General features: G+C 35.8%; 1 protein-coding gene across 1 annotated transcript in view; it reads right to left on the bottom strand.

The window, feature by feature from the left end:
• Positions 1 to 22,676, bottom strand: part of NBEA (neurobeachin) — a 693,804-nt gene that overhangs the window by 440,982 nt on the left and 230,146 nt on the right. Inside the window, exon 30 of the mRNA XM_039251874.1 lies at positions 7,129 to 7,567. Coding sequence (XP_039107805.1) covers positions 7,129 to 7,567 — 439 coding nt within the window. The remainder of the gene's footprint in view (positions 1 to 7,128; positions 7,568 to 22,676) is intronic.

Raw genomic sequence — 22,676 nt, forward strand, 5'->3', positions numbered from 1 at the left:
AAGATAGGGATGAACATGGTTGGAGCAGTTATTAATCATCCAAATAGTAATGTTGAATAAGCAACTAGATAGATGAGTCTCTAGTTTAGGAGAGAGGACTGGGGTGAGACATAAATTTGGGAATTATCACATATATTCTATTTAATGCCAGGAAAGTGAATGAAATCACCAAAGAAATGAGTGTGAATGGATAGCAGAGGTCGTTCATGGACAGAATCTTGAGGTATCCATTAATTAGTTCTGTGAATTTTGCAAAAAGGTTACTACTTTATCTGTGTACTTCAAACTTTATCCTATGTATAAAGTGAGGTAGTGAGGATAAAGGATTTTCAATTGTGACTCATGAAGGCAAGTGAGTTTCATAATCATTTGTGGAACCCTATAATAACCACTTTCTTCCTTCTGCTCCCTTTCCTTTTTCTGTTATACTCAGTGAGCACTGACAGGTTAAAGGAATACAATTTCACTGACAAATCTGAAGAATAAAAAGAAGTAAAGATATAACCCATGTCTTAGAGATACTTGGAAGAAATGCAAGAAACCAACAAATGAACTGTGCAATATATTTCGTTAATTGCTCTGATCAGAGTTTATGCGCAGGATCATTCAGGAACACAAAGGATGTGCAATATCAGGGAACAGTGAGCTGAATCTAAAAGTAGCAATGGGAATTAGCCAAGAGGAGAAAAATTCAATAGTAAAACTTCAGTGAGACAAAGAGAAAGGAAAAAACACAGAAGACTGAGTAGACTAAAAAACATAGATCCTATGACTGGTAAAGGGTGAGGGCCTTCCAAACTAAGAAGTTCATCTTTTATTTTGTAATAAGTAAAAATTATTTCTGAAATTTTAATCAGTTTTTCATTTAAGAAAAACGACTCTGGCATAATTGTGTAAGATACACTGGAAAGGTGGGAGGGCACCTGGAAATTGTGAGGCTGGTTAGGAGGTTAAGAGAAGGAATCTACTGAGAGATACTAAAGCCTAAAGTGAGGTGATAGCTTGGGAAAGGACATATCCGATGTTTTCTGGGATTCAAGTCTTTTTTTTTTTTTTTAATTTTTAATGTTTATTTTTGAAGGAGAGATGGACAGAGTACGAGCGGGGAAGGGGCAGAGACAGAGAGAGTCAGACGCAGAATCTGAAACAGGCTCCAGGCTCTGAGCTGTCAGCACAAAGCCCGACGTGGGGCTCGAAACTCATAATCCGCGAGACCATGACCTGAGCCAAAGTCAGATGCTCAACCGACCGAGCCGCCCAGGCGCCCCCTGGGATTCAAGTCTTTAACCAAAGTCAAAAATAACTGTCTTCTACTTTTTGTGACACTAATTACAAGGTCATTTCATTTATGATAGGATTTCGGAAATCTATGGGATTTGTTTTAGAAACAATGCATCATTTTATATGCTGAGAAACTGAGTCCCAGAGAACCAAAGATAATAAAAGCCACATCACACAACTAATTACAAAGAGATCGATTACTAATATCCAATTCTCCTAATTTTCAGACTAACACTCTTCCCTAACAAGGTTTATATAAATGTTAAACATTTATCTTGAAAGAGAAAACTGAAGCTTAGGAAGAAAACAACTACTGATTTTAGGGCAGTATTACAATTTACTTCAGCTCATCAGAAATCACAAGGTTACTGCTATGACATTTTCATGCTTTATATGCCTTTATTTTGTAAACTATTTAGAATACCAATGAAAAATGTGTTTAAGAAATAATTGAGTATTCCATTAATCTACCCTTTAAAGAGAGATACTTTTTTTTCAGCTCACTGAATTGTCTGTGTAAATGCCAGGGGAGACAAAAGCATCAAGACTGGGGATATTAGGATATAATCATGCTCCGTCAAAACTGCATCCACTGGCAACTATCCTTAAAATACCATACCCAGGACACTTGGAGAATAATAAAAGCTGGAATTTCTGAGGCTAGATAACATAAAAACTTCAAACTGTAAAAAAAAAAAAAATTGGCTTACAATTGTTCATCCTTAAACTGATAAAAGCAAACACTTCACAAAATTAGAACCTTATAGGAACAGAAATTGAAGTCCTCAGCAGTAACTATAATTTCTTATAATCTTATACCAATGTAGGAAGGTTCCATCATCTCTATCAAACATTTCTTTATTATCTTCCCTAAATTGTCATTTAGCACTAATGTTAAAAATGTTAATTTAAAAAGCTAGAGAGAAAATAGCTAGCCTCACCTTGTACTTTAAGTTTAATAATATGAAGGCTGTCGATCTTGCTTTTTTTAAATTTTTATTTCAGAGATTTTCTTTTTCAGAGAATAAAACACTTGAAAGCAAGGAAATTAAATGTTTCAGGGGAACAATATATAGACTATACACTAAGTCTGCCCGAACTTATCAAACCTAGTAATTCAAACATAAGTGGGATTATACAATCAAAAGGGATGAAATATAAATCATGTAAGATCAATGTTTGTTAGCCAGAGAAGTAATACAATTGTAAGCTTTATGTGCTATCCCAGACCCAAAACAATTTTCTAAAACATAAAAACAATTAAAACGTATGGAGAAGCATATTACCCTGTGCCTTTTTTTTTGTCTTTTGTCCAACTTAAAGGGAGAAAAATATCTTGGAAATCCCTGGGGAATGAAGACTGACCTAAATCACAGATATATTCTAAGTTCTCAAAAGTATAAATCACGTGCATATACAAAATTATATTTTAATATAAAAGATAGGATAAAGCTTAATTGATGGTTTTAGGGAAAAGCACTACCCTAACCTAAAAGTTACACAGGTCCTAATGCATAAAAAATACAGCTCAGCTAGAATGTTCCATGACTACAGATCTATATTTAGATCTATCAAAAGAGACGGTACTGTTGGAGAACTTTGCAATTTGGTTTGTGTGTTCTATGATTATTAAAGCGCTTCTGTTAGAAATAAGACCATGATAATGTTATCATTTCATAATTGTATTTCCTCCATACACATAGGATTTCTTTACTATAAAACAGTACAAGAGAATCCCTAGTATTTTTAGTGCTTGACAATTCATAAATACAGGTTTGTTAGGGCCACTCAAGTGTAATCCAACATATACATAAATCTGCACAGATGATGACTGGAAGAAACAAAAGAAAAAGAATCAGCACTTTCCAGATACGTAGATAAAAATATTTATATAATATTTCATAATACAATCTGATAAAATAATACTGACAGAAAATGTTTTATGTTAGGTAAATCTGAATGTTTCTAAAATTTGATGTTGTAATGTACCTAAAGAAAACAGTATTGTAAATTTCACAACTGAAATTCATAAATGCTACATCCCAAGTGGGGGGAAACACTCCATATGGAACATAAGTTAATATAACTCAAATTGTATCAGTGGTTTTTGGAAGCTGTTTTCAAATTTACACTGTAGAATGAGTATAAAGAATACATTGTTAGCATGTTTGCAATAAAACCAATAAACTATTGGGTAACAAAAGCAAAATCCTAGGTGATCTCCACTGGGATTGCACAATATTATTAGGAAGTATGATTTAGGTACAAAGAAATGAGCAACAGAGTCTACAGCTATTTTCCAACTAAAGCTAAAAATGAAAAACACATTATTGGTAGGGTAAGACCCATGATAATTCTGTGTTTGAAACTGGTAGTATTCAGGACGTTGCTTCTAAGGCCTGTCATCTTGGATCCTATTTTCAAGGAATTCAATCTGATGTTAAAAGACATGTCATAACTTGGATTTCAGACTTCAGTGCTTCAGAAATATGTTTATATACTTCATAATGTAATTATAGCTACCTTAAGACAGATAAGGCAAATGGTAGCAATATATTGGAAATATAATTGAAAAATGCAGTTGTCCAGAAGCACTTGTGGGGATGATGTCTCTGAAAAGCTGCTCAAAGCTCTAGAGTTTGAAGCTAAATTTTTGATGTTGTCACTCTCAATCTATTGAATGGCTGACAGACAATCAAACCCGTCTGGCTGGCTGGCAGCTCATTTTGCTGGCAGGTGGCAAACAATTAGACACACCAATTTGTGCCTCCTGATGACATTAAAGCATGAAACTAAGTTGTATGCAGGGCCTAGTGATTTGTGTGAAAGCATTTCAAAAATAATACTCTTTGCCGTGGCAACTCATTTCAGACTGCCACCTCCCATTATGGCTTTGAGCAGTGAAGACGACAGACTTGAGTTACGTGCAGTGCAAGGCCGCTTCTGTTCAATCCGTCATCAGCGCCCCCTGAGACCTCAATCCCCTCCTTTCATCAATATCACCTCATCATTTACATTTGATAGTACTTGAGCTACTGCATATATTAACTACACTAGAGACCCTTTTCCTAAGAAGAATTGAAATATGCTTTGTGGGCCTCGATTTCATTTCTAGTTATGCAATTTAGAATAATGATTCCCCTCCCATTGCACTTTGTGCAAATGCTACCAGGAACAAATGGAAAGTTCTATTTCTTTTAAAGCCAGACTCACAAAAGTGTAAAAAATTCTGAGCAGCTGAGAATATTGGCACACAAGTGATAGCTCTGTTAAGTTTTAATGAAAAAACAGTTCTACGAATAATCCGAATTAAAACAAAAATATTTAACTTTTAGTTCACTGGATTCTCTTATGCAAATCACACTAAATTCTCTGTACTGTTTTTTATTTTAAGAAAACTTAAATATACAACTTAAAAGTAAGTAGAATATGGTTTTTATAACCCTAAATTAATTTATTATAACATTTTTATGGACGTATACAATTACAGATACTTACATGCATATGTTTATATATACTCATAAACACACATACACTACACAACCTGGGAACATAAACTAAATAGGTGAAATAGAGGGCATCAGTATGAAATGGCATAAGGAAGATCCAAGGAACTCTATGAATGAACATCCAGATACAATACTAACACAAGCCATTAAAAAAAGAAATATTTCCCTACATTTAATAGCCCCTTTCCTTTTAGCTTATTAAGAATTCGCCAACTGAACACACTTTATCTTATATGACAAGTTTTTTGCAAACATTTCATCTCCATTTACTACTCTGTAAGTTCAATGTAGACAACATTGTCTTTATCCATCTTTATATCTGTCGTGATGACTGTTTACATTTTCACAAAAAAAGTTTCAAGAAATATCTGTGCAACAGTGGTTAAAATGTTTAAAGGTAAAGTTTAATTTATATTTATATGTGAAAAAGGTAATTTGTCTTAACTACAAATGGCTTTACTGCCACACCTTGACTCCCTAAACACCAAAAAATACTGCCTCAGATTGGGACAAAGCAGTCTGGCTATTTTGGAAAAAGTAATACATAATAGGTATTACATTTTGCCTCTATATTTATTTTGGACATTCCAGTTTAAGAAACATTTGAGTTCCTAACTTGATCTTTTCTCTCTAAAACAAAAAAAAACAATTGTTTACTAATCACCTCACACACATATATAAATTTTGGGAGGGGAAAGTGTTTTTGACATCAAAAACAATATAATTAAGATGGTAAACAGATTCCTTAGTTTATATGCTAATATGTAAATATTCATCAGTTCCACTATAAATAGTACTCAAATTTAAGTACTATTCTTAGTAATTATGACCATTCTAAAATATTTTTCTAATACTGCTGAGTTATTAAATAGCAAGATAAAATACATCAACTAAGTCTTTGGTTCTAAAATGTTTTACTACCCTGCTTGTGAACTATCAGTTTAAAGGTCTGTACAGTGAAATAGAAAAAGAAAATTCAGTTGTTTCCAACTAAAAATCTCTTGTATGATTGAATGTAGATATGTGAGCCATTTTATAAATAGTTTAGAAACCTAAAAGGCTTTTCAACAGTATTTACTTTCAAATATATGCCTCAAAAAATGACCTTTACGTTGATTCAGGGAAAATTATATAAGGTAGGTGATAATGAATAAAATATTTTTTTAAATGTTTATTTATTATAGAGACAGAGCACAAGCGGGAGAAGGTCAGAGAGAGAGGGAGACACAGAACCTGAAGCAGGCTCCCGACTGAGCTGTCAGCACAGAGCCCAAAGCGGGGATCAAACCCACGGACTGTAATATCATGACCTGAGCCAAAGCCAGACACTCAACCAACTGAGGCGCCCAGGTGATAATTCATATTTTAAAATCTTTTCATATACTTGCATCTAAAACTCAAATTTGAATTTTATTACTTGGAGCAAGCTATATAATCTCCAATAATTATTACAGTTTTCAGTGCGATGATAAAGGAATTTCAGAGCCAGACTCTACCCTGGAGAGATACGGCCTATCCTTTCCCCCTTTTATCCATGAAACAATTAAGTCCAAAAAGATAAAATCACTTCCGCAATACAGTGTAGTCACTTGATGATGGAATCAGAATCTGGATTTCTCTTTTTCTAATTAAAAAATATTTTAATATTTATTGTTGAGAGAGACAGAACATGAGCAGGGGAGAGACAGAGAGAGACAAGGGGGACACAGAATAGGAAGCAGGCTCCAGGCTCCTAGCTGTCAGCAGAGAGCTGGACATGAAGCGTGAACCCATGAACTGTGAGATCATAACTTGAGCCAACATCAGGTGTTTTTTGTTTTTTTTTTTTTTAAATATTTTTATTTATTTCTAGGAGAGATAGAGAGAGACAGCATGAGCAGGGGAGGGTCAGAGAGAGAGGGAGATACAGACTCTGAAACAGGCTCCAGGCTCCGAGCCGACAGTCAGAACAGAGCCCGACGCGGGGCTCGAACCCACGAACCGCGAGATCATGACCCAAGCGAAAGTCGAACGCTTAACCGACTAAGCCACCTAGGCGCCCCCCAACATCAGGTGTTTAACTGACTGAGCCACCTAGGTGCCCCTCCCTCTTTCTAATTTAATGTGCTATCCTTGCATATCATATTGAAATTCTTTTTTTGAGATATATTAGTAAAATTAAAATGCCTTACTATGTATGAGATCAATCTGGTTGGCCTAGCACGTTGATACTCTTTATAGTAAGAATTTACATTACTAAATATAAGGTCTTCAAGATTCCTCTTAATATTTTTAAATTAATACACTCTAATTTTCCTTCCTTATATAGAGCCCTGTGAGTAATCAGTTAAGTACCTACCTGTCAAAGGAATGAAACTGCATAGGAAGAATGGCTTGCGCTTCTCTCTTCAGTGCTGGATCTGGGTATGGGATAGGTTCAGGGCCACATTCTGCAATTTCAACTGGGGCAGCCACAAGGCTTTTCAATATTTCCTTGACATTGATGCCTTTGGTTTGACTAATGCTAGATATGGACGGTGCAGGTTTCAACAGTTCACTGGGGTTCTCAGTCAAGCTTTCCTGTGATTTTTTCACTTCGGATGACAAAGTGGATAACAGTTCACTCATGGCATCAGGACCTGTGCCGGCCTCTAATTCTGCCCCATTCAGGATGCTAGCCACTTGCTCCTCTCCAATTCCCGAATCTGTATGTGGAATAGAACTTTCTAGCTGAATATCTTCACCAGGGGTTGGTGTTTCTTTTTCCTTTACAGTGTCTGGGAATGTAGCAGGTGTTTCTGTAATAAAAGAAACTGGTTTAAACAACAAGCTTCACAAGTGAAAATCCAGTATATTTAATAAAATATTCTCATATATTAGAAATAAAGAATGTAAAACCTATGAGAAACAAAAAATCTGCTAAACGGATGTGTGTAACAAGTACAACTGTATAAAACATATCATCCATGTACACCTGTCGTTTTGTTCAGGAAGCATAACAGAACCCTGTTTCTTTTATAAGCCATTTGGCATTTCAAAACTTGTGTCTTTAAAAGCATAGAGAACTAGTACCCACAACAATTTCTTCTGGTGGCTTATAAATAATATGAAGTTACCCTCCATTCTTTTGGGGTTAGCTACCAATTATACAAGCACATTCTTATACTTTCCTAATATTATCTTTTAAAATATGAAACCATTGTATGCCTTCCTTGGTACTGCAATAATCAATAATATAATATCTAACTGAAATATTTAAGCTAATTGAAGATATTGTTTTTAATTATATTTAAAATCACATACATATTATACCAAAATTCTGAAGAGTTAATAGCAAAGAGCAAGCTAAATGATAACTTCAGTTTCTTTAATAAGAAAATAATGCTCCTCAAGTATGTAACCTATATGTGCCTTTAAGAACAATTATTTTGGACTACACATATTCATTTTTTTGTGAATACTAATTTCATTTTGTGAAAACTGTAGCCGATAAAATATATACAGACAGGTATGAAATATACATATATTACCAGTTAAAATAGAAAACTATCTTTAAGATATTAAACGCCTATCAAATCTCATTATGCAAACATTAATATAATGGAATTCCCCGTGTAAATAAAAACTTTAGCAAATTCTAAATGGTGACCTTGAAAAATTGATATAATCTAGGTATAATAGGAATGACAGGTCTTAATAAAGTTATGTTGAAGAAAATAAGATACTATAGGTAAAGTTTTTGCAGGTCCCATATAAAGTAGATACTTAGTAAATTGTTGGCTATTTGTATTACTCAGACTTATATTTAAGTTTAAAGTTTATCCTTTGTAAAATGAGGACAGACTAATTATTTCTAAAGTCTCTTCAAAATGAACATCTATAAATTCTATAAAACTACCCTTAGAACTTTGTTGTTTTGGTTGTTTGTTTCTATTTTGAAAGGTTATTAAAACAGGAAATCAGGAGAATGCCCAACAGGGAATAGGTTATTTTGATTTCAACAAGACATCTCACAAAATCTTTGGTGAAGTCTCTAGTAAAAACACACAGAAATGTTTTGATGATACTACTTTCTGGGTGGGATCCTGATTTGTTCAAAGTTTTATACACACATGCTAAAGGATAAAATATAACGTGAAGGGATTTCTTTGTCAACAGGGCTTAATTCTTAGACTCTACTATAGAGTTGCTAATTTCTTAAATGTAGATAAACGTCATGACACTGAAATTAACTGAGATGAATTTATTAATTTTTTCCAGATTTCAGAATAATTTTGTCAAGGTTTCAAAAGAAAATACCTTTTGATTCAAATTGCATTAGATACGTACATTACTTTAAAAATATAACATCTTCACATTACTCAACTTAATATATAATATTCATTTAATTTGCCTAAAAATGTACATTTCTCACATTTCAGTGTTTTATTGTAGTTTTCTTCATACTTATTGAATAAGTTTATTTCTTTGGTCAAGGAAGTCAGAATTCAAGGAAGAAAAGATTAATATGTAGAACATGATAATAATATTCAAACACTGGATGACCAACATAAAAACAGTGTAGACCTATTTTTTGTTTTTACAAGACTAAAAATTAAGATAACTGCATGAAAGTTTTGAGGAGAAATATAATTTTAATAATACCACTGGCAAAACACTGGAGAAGGAAAAGGTAAGAGGTAAGGTTAAGAGTTTGGCTTCTTCTTCTTTTTTTTTTTTTAATAAAACTATGTGACAGAAAATTAAGACTTAACCCAGAATAGCACTGAGAATAAGAAAGAAGGAAAAGAATGAAGATGCTTCTGGAATACCTAGTTTAAGAAAAAGAAGAACAGAGATATGTCACTAACTGAGGAAGGAAGCAAAGGATTAGCAAGTTTGTTCAGAAATTTAATAAATATTGAAATCAACTGAATGTATAATCTCTGAAATATTTACATGTATTAGGTCAAAAAAATATAGCCATGTATTTGGGGATGACTCAAACTAAGATGATAATGGAAACTTTAAAAGTTGATGGAAAAAAACCTATGAATAAAGAATGAGAAAACAACTGCTAATGTAGTTATTTCCACTATTAGAGGTACCACTGAATTTATTTAATGCACATCTGCACCTATAATTATACATTTGGCAGTGAAAACAGAGGTGGCAGAAAATAGAAAATTAAATAGCAGTAGTGAAGTGTCTATGACAACAGGAGAATGTAAATGCAGAAACAAAATAATAACTCTAACATTAACAATAAATAACAGCGGCATGGTTACTAGCATGAGCTAACTTCTTCCAGAATTTAATTCTCAAAAGGAATATAGTCAAGTGTAGCTCTCAGTTTGAATTTAGCTAATTTATATATTTAGCCTAGAGTCCGAGTTTATCATAATGTAATGTCTCCGTACCTTAATTTATGGTGTGTTTTATATTAAGAGCTACAGAAAAATGTAACCTTCTCAAGTTATATGAACTTGAAATACAAGCATTTTCCTATAAACAGAATACCTAAGATAAAATCTTAAATTTAGTGTCTACAAGATACCACTTAAAAGACTTTTCCTCCAACTATGCAATTTTTTGCTTTTGAACTGACTCTCAAGGAACAATGAAAATCTATAATTCACTAACTAGATACTTGGTACTCAAATATGAATGTTGACCTCTAAATTACAAAACACAGTTAATTTTATTAAAACTGAATATTGAGCGGTGCCTGGGTGGTTCAGTCACTTGAGCATCGACTTTAGTTCAGGTCATGATCTCAGGACTCGTGAGTTGGAGCCCTGCATCCGGCTTGCTGATGTCAGCATGGAGCCTGCTTTGTCGCCCTCTCATTCTGTCCCTCCCCCACTTGCGCTCTATCCCTCTCTCAAAGATAAACATTTAAAAAAATTGAAAATGTAAATATTTTCAAATGACTCCTGAAAATATTTAAGCAGTAATAAAATTTTGTTTTTACTGTAACTGATAAACCAATGATTTCAAAATAAAGCAGTAAAGTTTGATATTTCAAAAAGAATTCCATTCAAATAAATAAACTGTGTAAGGCATACCTTGTCATCAAATTATGTAGAATAAACACAAATGGAAAATTTTATAACAGTAATTGCAAATAGAAAGCAGATTAGTAGTGAAATAGCCTACTTTAATTTCTCATTATGCATGAACATCTTGTACATAGCATGCTCTTAGATAATAACGTCAGCTTCTACTTGGATAACTTGTATACCTCCAGAATGCTTCTCTGGGAAACCAAAGTACTTTGAGGATTTAACCCAAGTGATCCATTCAATAGGATGTTAAGTATGAACAACAAAGAGAGTACAAAAGATTGCATCTGCGCTGGTTAGATCAATGACAGTAGACTTGTAATTTTTCACTTATTCTTTATCAGTCTCTGCAGCAAGAGGCCATGTTAGTACACGAAACACAAATATGACTGACCTGAGTGATCTTAACTTTATCTGTAATGGGCATTTGGATGTCAGATGCCTCTTTTACTTACTGTTTTTCACTCAACCTAATTAATTCTAGGAAACATATAGGGTTAACTTCAACAAATGACATGATTTCTGTATGGTGACCTCAATCATCACATTCATTTCTCCAAAAATCTCATTTTACAGTGATTTATAAAGTGTTTCAGTATGTCTTCCCTATTAAATTATTCAAATTGCTATTTTCCAAACTACTTAAATAAGCAACAATATGAGAGGCGCCTGGGTGGCTCAGTTGGTTAAGTGTCCAGCTCTTGGTTTCAGCTCAGGGTCACGATATCAGTTTCATGGGTTCGAGCTCTGTGTCAGGCTCTGTGCTGACAGTGCAGACCCTGCTTGGGATTCTCATTCTCTCTCTCTCTCTCTCTCTCTCTCTCTCTCCCCCCTCCCCATCGCCCCTTCACTAACACTCTTTCTCTCAAAATAAGTAAACTTAAAAAAAAAGAGAAATAACATGAAAGGAGGATACAGCTCCTTTTTAGTGTAGCACTAAAAATTATATTGTTTGCTCAAGTAAACTAAATCACATTAGAGTAATTTAAAATAAAACCTGAAAACCTGTATATAACTAAGTTGTTTATTTTGTTTATATAAAATCCAAAAATGCCAAGTTACACAAAAATTAACCTAAACTCCAAGGAAGAAAAAAGGCCAGTCATATACTAAAAGATTTTAAAGTCATTATTATTCATTTTACACAACAAAAGACTGCACTGAGTAATTTTCTGCAATTATTTATATATGATTCAATTTTTGTTGCAATAAATGTATAAGAATAAAACTTTAAGAATCGAGTATTATTAATGAATATAACCATAGCAGACAAAATTATAATTCAGAAGAAACAATTAGGAGCCAAGAAGGTACTTCTAATTGATGTTTTGACAGTCATGTGTAGATCTGTTTGAATTTCTCTTACTTGGGGTGCATTAAGCTTTGTATGCGCATACTAATGATTTTCAACAAATTTGGAAAGTTTTCAGGCCACTATTTCTTCAAAATTTTTTTCTTCCTATTTCTGTCTCCTCCCCTCTCCTCTTAGACACCAATTATTTGTATGTTGCTTCACTTGATAGTGTCTCACAGGTCTCTGAGGATCTCCATCTTTCGTCATTCTGTTCCTCATTCTGTTCCTCAGAGTGAGATAATAGAAACTGGCCTGTCTTCACGTATGTTGATTCTTTCTTCTGCCAACTCATATCTTCTGCTGAACCCCTCTAATAGATTTTTGTTTTAGTTATCATAATTGTCACCTTAAGATTTGCTATTTAATATTTCTATAATATTTCTCTGCTGATTATCTTTGTTTGGTAAGATATCAGCTTGATACTTATAATTCTTTAGAAAATGGTTCCTTTAACTAAGCATGTATGTAATAGCTAGCTTAAAAGATTTGTCTAGTCAGTCCAACATCAGGGCATCCTCAAGTGCAGTTTCTATGAACTGCTTTTTCCCATGTATTGGCCATTCTTTCCTTTTTCTTTACAAGTTTCAAAAAAAAATTTAGTGAAAACTGAACATATTCAATAATTTAAAATGGAGATCTTAGAAATCAGACTCCTCCTATGGGGATCATTGTTTTGTTTGTTGACTTGCCTGAACAGATTCTATGAAATCTACATCCTAGATTTCTGTTCAGTTAGCTTAGTGATCAGGTAATGATTAGACAGAGATTGTCTTAAATATCTTGCACCAGTATGTCTTCCACTCTTTGCCAGAGGCCTTGCATGTGTGGTAAAGCATGCTTTCAACAATCTAATTTAAACGCTCCCTTAGTCTTCATTTCTTGCTTGCACAGAGACTTCAAGGATAGTCAGAGGTAAATGACTGGGACCTTCTCATGTCTTTCCTAGATCTGAATACAGGCCCCAGAGTATGAACATCTCATTTTCAGGTCTTTCTTTTAAGCTTTTTGGTAAGGTTCCTATTTTCCCGACTAGTACTGCCATGTTGAGCAGTTGCAATGTTTAAAAAAAAAATGATGCTGGTTATTTCAAAAAACATCTAGGACTTTTCTCATGGAGGAAGCTCTAAAATCAGGTTAAAGAGTGACAAGCTCATTGGAACTTTACCAGGCAGCTGCCAGGCAGAGAGAGTATAATGCTCCAGGATGGGACTTCCTGGGAACTCCCACCATAACTAGCCTCCTTCCATTGCTGCGATGCTGCTGCTTTTCACAGCTACCACAGGTGTCTCGATGTGGATTTTTAAGGCTATCACAGAGCTGAGGAAAACTGGAGGGCAACAGGGCAAGATAAATCACCAAAAAGCTTCCTATTCTCATAAAGATTCTGCAGTTTTTCTTGATTAGAATTCTCTGGATTGTTGCAAGCCTTTGATTACTTTCCAGAAAGGTGGAACAGATGATTTGAAAACTTTTCCCAGTGTTCTCATTGCTTTCGGAGGTCCTTATCCCACTCTTTCAAAAGTCCTACTTCTAAGTGATGTTTACAATTCCAATTTGTATACTGTAAACAAATTATCAATTATATCCATATACACATATTCTGCTTTTCCTTTGCCCTACTTTGTGTATGTACTTTTTATCTCTTTTCTTTTCAAAGGAAAAAAAAAGCATTTCCTATTGAAATACATCATGCATTTCCATAATGTTATAGAGGCAACCAATGGCACTAATAATAAAATGCCAACATACATGCCAATAACAGGTCTTCAGCCACAGAAAAACAGAAACAACCAAATATAGTATAAATCTGTTTATATCTATCAGACAAGCCACACTTGCAAGTTACACATGATTAAGAGTTGAGGCTTTGACCGTCATCATCAAGACAGTATGGTATTGGCACAAAAACAGACACATAGACCAATGGAATAGAACTGAGAACTCAGAGCTGGACCCAAAGGTATAAAGCCAACTAATCTTTGACAAAGCAGGAAAGAATATCCAATGGAAAAAAGACAGCCTCTTTAACAGATGGTGTTGGGAGAAATGGACAGCAACATGCAGAAGAATGAAACTAGATCATATTTTCACACCATGCACAAAAATAAACTCAAAATGGATAAAGGACCTGAATGAGAGACAGGAAACCATCAAAACCCTAGAGGAGAAAGCAGGAAACAACCTCCTTGAATTCCACCGCAGCAACTTCTTACTTGACACATCCCCCAAAGCAAGGAAATCAAGAGCAAAAATAAATGATTGGGACCTCATCAAGATAAAAAGCTTCTGCACGGCAAAGGAAACAATCCACAAAACTAAAGGCAACCAACGGAATAGGAAAAGATAGTTGCAAATGACATATCAGATAAAGGGTTAATATCCAAAATCTATAAGGAACTCACCAAACTCCACACCCAAAAAACAAACAACCCAGTGAAGAAATGGGCAGAAGATATGAACAGATACTTCTCCAAAGAGGAGATCCAGATGGCCAACAGACACATGAAACGATGCTCAGCATCCCTCCTCATCAGGGAAATACAAATCAAAACCACACTGAGATACCACCTCACGCCAGTCAGAGTGGCTAAAATGAGCAAATCAGAGAACGCGAGATGCTGACAAGGATGTGGAGAAACGGGCACCCTCCTACACTGTTGGTGGGAATGCAAACTGGTGCAGCCCCTCTGGAAAACAGTGTGGAGGTTCCTCAGGAAACTAACAATAGAACTCCCCTATGAACCAGCAATAGCACTGCTAGGAACTTACACAAGGGATACAGAAATGCTGATGCATGGGAGCACATGTACCCCAATGTTCATAGCAGCACTCTCAACAATAGCCAAAACATGGAAAGAGCCTAAGTGTCCATCAACGGATGAATGGATCAAGAAGATGTGGTTTATCTATACGATGGAATACTACATGGCAATGAGAAACAATGAAATCTGGCCATGTGTAGCAACATGAATGGACCTTGAGCGTGTTATGCTGAGCGAAATAAGTCAGGCAGAGAAGGACAAATATCATATGTTTGCACGTATAGGAGGATTAGGAGGAACTTGACGGAGGACCAAGGGGGAGAAGAAGGGGGGAAATGGTGGGGGAAAGGGAGAGAGGCAAACCATGAGAGACTCTTGAATGCTGAGAAACAAACTGAGGACTGATGGATGTGGGGGGAAGCGGGGAGATGGGCACGGAGTAGGGCACCTGTGGGGATGAGCACTGGGTGTTATATGGAAACCAATTTGACATTAAACTATTTGTAAAAAAAAATTTCACTATTCAATATGAAAAAAAAAAAGAACTGAGACTTTGAAATTAAGTCTGTTTGCCTTTTGGTGAAGATGAATTTACCCCTTATTAGCTTTGTGATAGCTGAGGAATCGTTTAAGTTTTCTCAGCTTCATTCTTATGTCTGTATTCTCTTATCTGTAAAATTGGCGTAATGACAGCACATACATTATAGAGTACATTATAAATTATATTATTGTGATGATTAAAGAACATAACTTATGAACAGTGCCTGGCATAGAGTAACCTTACTATAAATTTTAGTACTTTGCTGCTGCCATTACTGATTTTACTGTTATGATCATTACCATCATCATCACCTTCATCATATCTCATAAGAAAATATACAGCCAAGTCATCTATCAGTTATTCTCTTTACTCATCTTCATCTTCTTTAAGTTTATTTATTTTGAGAGAGACAAAGGGGGTGAGGGGCAGAGAGAGGACAGAGAAAATCCCAAGCAGGTTCTCGGTTGTCAGCATGGAGCCCAAAAGGGCTCTATGCAGGGATCACTCCCACGAACTGTGAGTTCATGACATAAGCTGAAATCAAAAAGCTGGATGCTTAACTGACTGAGCCATCCTAATGCCTTGTATCTTCAACTTCTGTCCATCTTTCCTAGCTCTGCTCCCTCTATGTGCCAACCAAGATCTCCTAACCTAAGGGAACAACATCTCAACCCCCTATCTCCTTTTATTTCTAGCCCTTAAGCTGTTTTGGTTATTTCTCCCTCCTTTCTGAAGGGAGTATGTCCTAACTGAAAGACCATGGTAATGCAATCAAATTGACCAAAGTTCCAATTCTGGCTCCAGAACTCACAAGTTTTCCATGTTGTCTTGGAAAAAAAATAAGTTTGCTTTCAGAATTGCAGGGGTTGCACTTGGAAATGTAGATCTTAAGTAGACTGTAAGGATTGAGAAACTTGTCAGTCTATCATCTTACTCTTCTTCCTTGATTCAGTTTTCCAAAGACTTGGCAGATTTCCATAGACATCTCAAAATTAACACATCTAGATATCTGTTTCCTTACTCAGGTTAGGGAAGTTTTCAGCCATTACTTCTTCAAATAAGATTTCTTTCTCTTTTCTCCTTCTGGAAATCCTATAATGCAAATGTTAGTGTGTTTTGATGTCCCATAAGAACCTCAAACTATCTTCACTCTTTTTTTTAAACTGTCTTCACTTTTTACATTTTTTTTAAGTTTTATTTATTTATGAGAGAGACAGAGAGAGAGCAGAGACAGCACAAATGTGGCTGGGGCAGAGAGAGAGAGACACACACAGAATCAAAAGTAGATTCCAGGCTCTGACCTGTCAGCAGAGAGCCCAATGTGGGGCTTGAACTTACAAACCATGAGATCACGACCTGAGCCAAAGTCGGATGCTTCATCGACTAAGCCACCCAGGTGACTTGTTCACTCTCTGTCTTTTAATGCTTTGCTGTTCAGATTCTATTAGTTCTACTACCTTGTCTCCGACTTGACTGATCCTTTCTTTTGCTTCATCTAATCTGTTGAACCACTCAAATTTTTCAGTTAGGTTTTTCTTCAGCTCTATAACCTGTAATTGGTTCCTTCTTATTTTTCCCATCTCTTTGTTGAGGTTCTCACTATGTTCACACATTCTTCTTCCCACTTCAATGAGTATCTTTATGACCATTATTTTTAACTTTATCAGGTAAATTAACTTCTCTATATTTCACTAAGATTGCTTCTGAGGTTTAACTTTTTCTTTCATTTGTAACATATTCCTCTGTTTCTTCATTTTGCTTGCCTCTCTGTCTTGGTTTCTATGCATTAGATAAAACCACCACCTCTCCCATGCTTGAAAGAGTGGGCTCCTGGGGCGCCTGGGTGGCTTAGTCGGTTAAGCGTCCGACTTTCGCTTAGGTCATGATCTCGCGGTTCGTGGGTTCGAGCCCCGCGTCGGGCTCTGTGCTGACTGCCGGCTCGGAGCCTGGAGCCTGTTTCAGTCAGTGACTCCCTCTCTCTCTGACCCTCCCCTGCTCACGCTGTCTCTCTCTCTCCTAGAAATAAATAAAACATTAAAAAAAAAAAAAAAAAGAAAAGAAAGAGTGGGCTCCTATAAGAGATATCTTATCATTCCACTCAAAGAGCCCCAGCTCTCTGTTGTCTCAAACCTCTGTACTTGTGCAAGCAGCCTATTATATGTTAATAGCGCTCAGCAGTTGAGGATGTTCCTAGACCTACCAGTATCCCTAACAGGAGGACCTAGATTCAGGTTAATTAGATGATACACCCTCAGGTGGCAGCTCTTTAAAGTACGTACATATGTATGGTCGTTTGGAACCGACAGTGTAAATCCCACGGGCCACGAGAGGCAGATTCCCTGGCAGCATCCCTGGGTGGCAACTGCAAAAGCCAGGGATTTGGGATGAGTGCACATACTTTTTTCTGAGAGACACCAGTTTGCTGAAGCAAGGGAGAGGCAAAGCACCAAGGTGGCATCCACAGGCTACATTCCTTGGGATAAACTCCATCGGCCACTAGATACATGCCAAAGGCCAAGCTCCAGGATAAGCCAAGAGGTCTCAAGAGTTCTCCTTCACAGAAAGACTGAAGGGTGTGCCTCAGTCTGTTGTCTGCCCTGGGGTGACAGCCTGCCAAGAACTGTCTCTTAGATTGGCAGAGTCCTGTGGGACCCAGGAATGAAAGCGCCCCATCCATAAGAGCCAGGTGATCAAGGGGCTTCCCTGGGTGGCAGCTGCAAAAAACTAGGGCGCCATAGACTGGAAATGATTACAGTCAGCCCCGAGATACAGGCTTAATTAGAAGCCTGCTCCTTAGGGTATAGTCATGATGATTAGCTAATAAGCCTTCTCAGAAAGACAGAGTTTGTGGGTCTGCTGCTTCTATATGTGCCCTGTGGGTGGTGGCTGTTTAAGAACTTTTCCTCCATTGGTTACAATCCTATTACACTCACAAGCGTAAGTTGCCAGAGTCAGGCAATACACAGTTGCCCACCGGCAGCAAACTGCAAACCTGGGATGCCAGACTGAGGCATGTGCTCCTTTCTGGGTGGCACAGATTATTACAGTCCCAAACACCAAGCACACAAGCTCCTCTGGTCTTCGGAGTCAGGTGGTCAAGAGGTTTCCCTTGGATGGCAGCCACAAAAATTGGGGCACCAGACACATGTAAACTAAATTCTCCAATCAAAAGATACAGAGGGGCTCAATAACAAACAAATGAATGAAAACCAAAAAACAGGACCAATCATATCCACTGCCTACTAGAGTCTAACATTAGGTGTCAGGACACACAGGGAGTAAAAGTGAAGGATGGAAAAAATATTCCATACCAAAATAAAGTCAAGTAGCTATACTTGAATTAAAGCACATGGACAAAAGAAGAACAAAGACTGTAATAAACAAGGATGGCAGTTACATGAGGATAAAGGGGTCAATTCAACAAAAGGATGTAACATTTATAAACATGCATCCAACATAGCAACATCTAAATATATAAAGCAAATATTAACAGACCTAAAGGAGGAATAGACAGCAATACGATTATAGAAGGGGATTCTAATACTCACTTACTCACTTACATCAATGGATAGATTATCCAGACAGAAAATTGATGTGGACCCATCTGCCTTAAATACTACATTAGACCAGATGCCCACCTCAAGAAAGAAGAAAAGTCTCAAATAAACAATCTAACTTTACACCTCAAGCTGTAAAAAAGGTGCAGAAAAGGAAGAATAAACAAAGCCCGAGTTAGCAGGAAAAAAGGAAATAATGAAGATTGGAGCAGAAATAAATAAAATAGTAAAAAGACTATAGAGAAGATCAATGAAACTAAAAGCTGGCCCTTGAAAAGTAAAGAAAATTGACAAATCTTTAGCTAGACTCATTAAGGAAAAAAGAGAGTATTCAAATAAATAAAATCACAAATGAAAGAAGAGCTGTTACAACTGATATCACAGAAATGCAAAGGATCATAGACTACTACAAATAATATTATGCCAATGAATTAGACAGCCTGGAGGAAAAGGACAAATTCCTGGAACATACAATCTACCAAAACTAAATTATAAAGAAATCTATAATCTAAAAAAAGACTACCAACAAACAAAAGTCCAGTACCAGGTGGCTTCACCAAACATTAAAGAAGAATGAGTAACAATCTTTCTTGAACTATTTCAAAAAAACAGAAGAGGAGGAAGCTCTTCTAAACTCATTTTACTGAGGCAAGCATTATCCTGATACTAAAACCAAACAAGAGATACAAGAGACAAGAAAATTATAGGCTGATATTCCTAATTAACAGATAGAAACACTCTCAACAAAACATTAGCAAATTAGCAAATAAAATTCAACAATACATTGAAAGGACCATATCCCATGATCAAGGGGGATTTATTTCAGGGACACAAGGATGGCTCTGCATCTGCCAATCAGTCAATGTGATAAACCACTTTAATAAAAGCAAAGATGAAAATCACACGATCATTTCAACAGATGCAGGGAAAGCATCTGACGAAATTTAACAACCATTTGTTAGGAAAGCTCTCAACAAAGTGGGTATAGAGGTTTCCACATAACAGAGACCATCCTTGACAACCCCATAGCTACCACCATCAATGGTGAAAAGTTAAAAGCTTTTCTCCTAAGAACAGGAAAAGGACAAGGATACCCATTCTCATCACCTTTATTCAACAGAGTACTGGAAGTCCCAGCCAGAATAATTAGGCAAGAAAAAGACATAAAAGGCATCCAAATTGGAAAGGAAGAAGTAAAACTGTCTATATCTACAGATGACATGTTATATATAGAAAATCCTAAAGACTGCATCAAAAAAACTGTCAGAAGAGGGATGCTTGGGTGGCTCAGTCAGTTAAGTGTCTGACTTCTGCTCAGGTCATGATCTCATGGTTGATAGGCTGGAGCTCTGCATCAGGCTCTGCACAGCCTGCTTGGGATTCTCTCCCTCTCTCTCTGCTCCTCCCTGCTCTCTCTCTCTCACAATAAATAAGTAAACTTAAAAAACCTTTTAGAACAAATTCAGTTAGCTGTGGATACAAAATCAGTATCAAGAAATCTGTTGCATTTCTATACACTAATAAGAAACAATCAGAAAGAGAATTTAAGAAAACAATCCCATTTATAATTGCATCAAAAAGAGTAAAATACCTAAGAATAAATTTAAGGAGGCAAACAACTATATACTGAGAACTGCAGGACATTAATGGAAAACACTGAAGAAACAAGTAAATAGAAGATATCCTGTACTTAGATATCTTGGAAGAACCAATGCTATTAATGTTTCACAGAAATATAATAAATAATGCTGAAATGTGTACAGAACCACAAAAGACCTCAAAGAGCCACAGCAATGTTGAGAAAGAGCAAAAAAGCTGGAGGCTTCACACTGGCTGATTTCAAACTAGATTAGAAAGCTAAAGTAATCAAACAGTATCGACATAAAAATATACACATTGCTCAATGAAACAGAATAAAGTCCAAAAATAAACCTACACCTATATAGTCAATTAATTTACAACAAAGGACTCAAAAAATATACAATGGAGATAGGATGGTCCCTTCAATAAATGATGCTGGGAAAACTGAACAGCCACATGCAAAAGAATGAAACTTGATGACTAAGTTATACCATACACAAAATTAACTCAAAATGGACTAAAGACTTGAATGTTAGATCTGAAACCATAGAACACATAGGTGGTAAACTCCTTGACATAGGTATTGACAATGATTTTTTAAAATCTGATACCAAAAGCAAAAGCAACAAAGCAAAAATAAACAAACAGGACTACATCAAACTAAATTGTTTCTACATAGCAAAGGAAATCATCAACAAAATGAAAAAGCAGCCTACCAAATGGGAGAAAGTATTTGCAAATTATACACCCAATAAGAAGCTAATATAAAAAATATATAAGGAACTCAAGCAAAAAAAAAAAAAATCCCATTTTTAAAAAAGGCACGGGATCTGAATAGACACTCTTCCGAAAAAGACATGAATATGGCCACAAAATACATTTAAAAATGTTCAACATCATTAATCACCAGGGAAATGCAAATCAAAACCACAACGAGATAGATATCACTTCATATGTTAGAATGTCTAATATCAAAAAGACAAGAAATAACTAACGTTGGTAAGGATATGAAGGGAAGAGAATGTTTGTGCACTGTTGGTGTGAATGTAAATTGGTACAGCCACTATGGAAAATAGTATGGAAGTTCCTCAAAAAATTAATAACAGAACCATATGACCCAGCAATTCTACCTCTGGGAACTTATCCTAAGTAAACAAAAACACTAACTGGAAAAGATAAATGCACCCCCATGCCTACTGTACTGTTTATAATAGTACATAATAGTACATAAGTGTCATTTATGACCACTGATGGATGAATGGTTAAAGAAATTGTGGTATATAAACAAAATGGAATGTGACTCAGTCATTAAAAAGAATGAAATCTTGTCATTTGTGACACAAAGATGGACCTCAAGGGCATTATGGTAAGTGAAATAAATTAGAGAGAACAAGACAAATATCATATGATTTGATTTATATGTGGAATCTTAAAAAAAAAAAAATCAAGCTCTTAGATACCAAGAAGGAATAGATTGTGGTTTCTGGGGAGGAGAGAGAAATGGGTAAAGGGAATCAGAAGGTAAAAAAGAAAAGAAAAATACATTTAACATACTGAAAATGGAAGTCTTGGTCATTCTCTTCAACCTTACCTACCTATATTGTTTGCATTGATAAATGGCCATTTGATCTCAGAACTTCAGACCAGGTGGCCAGGCATGACTTTGAAAACTTGGGAGACTTCATGCCCCACATCTAACCTATTACCATACACTTTCAATTTTACTTTCAAGGTATGTCTAATTTATTTTCCTCTTTGATCTCCAGTGACACCATACTTTAGTATCAAGTAATAGCATCACTTAGCTAGAAAGCAACAGACTCCAACTGGTTTATCCAGATTCCCTCACTGTACCCAAAACACTCTTGTAAAAGTGTAAGTCAGATTACAATACTTATAGTAGATAGAATAACAACACCCCTTAAAGATGTCCATATCCTAATTCTCGTAACCTGTGACTGTTACCTTCGATAGCAAAAAGGACATTAAATGGGGGTAGGGGGAGGGTTTGAGAAGGAAAGACTATCCTGGATTATCCAAGTGGCTTAATCTAACATCAAGTCCTCAG

Source organism: Hyaena hyaena, unplaced genomic scaffold, assembly GCF_003009895.1.
Source record: "Hyaena hyaena isolate Hyena2069 unplaced genomic scaffold, ASM300989v1 scaffold_398, whole genome shotgun sequence".
NCBI lineage: Eukaryota > Metazoa > Chordata > Mammalia > Carnivora > Hyaenidae > Hyaena > Hyaena hyaena.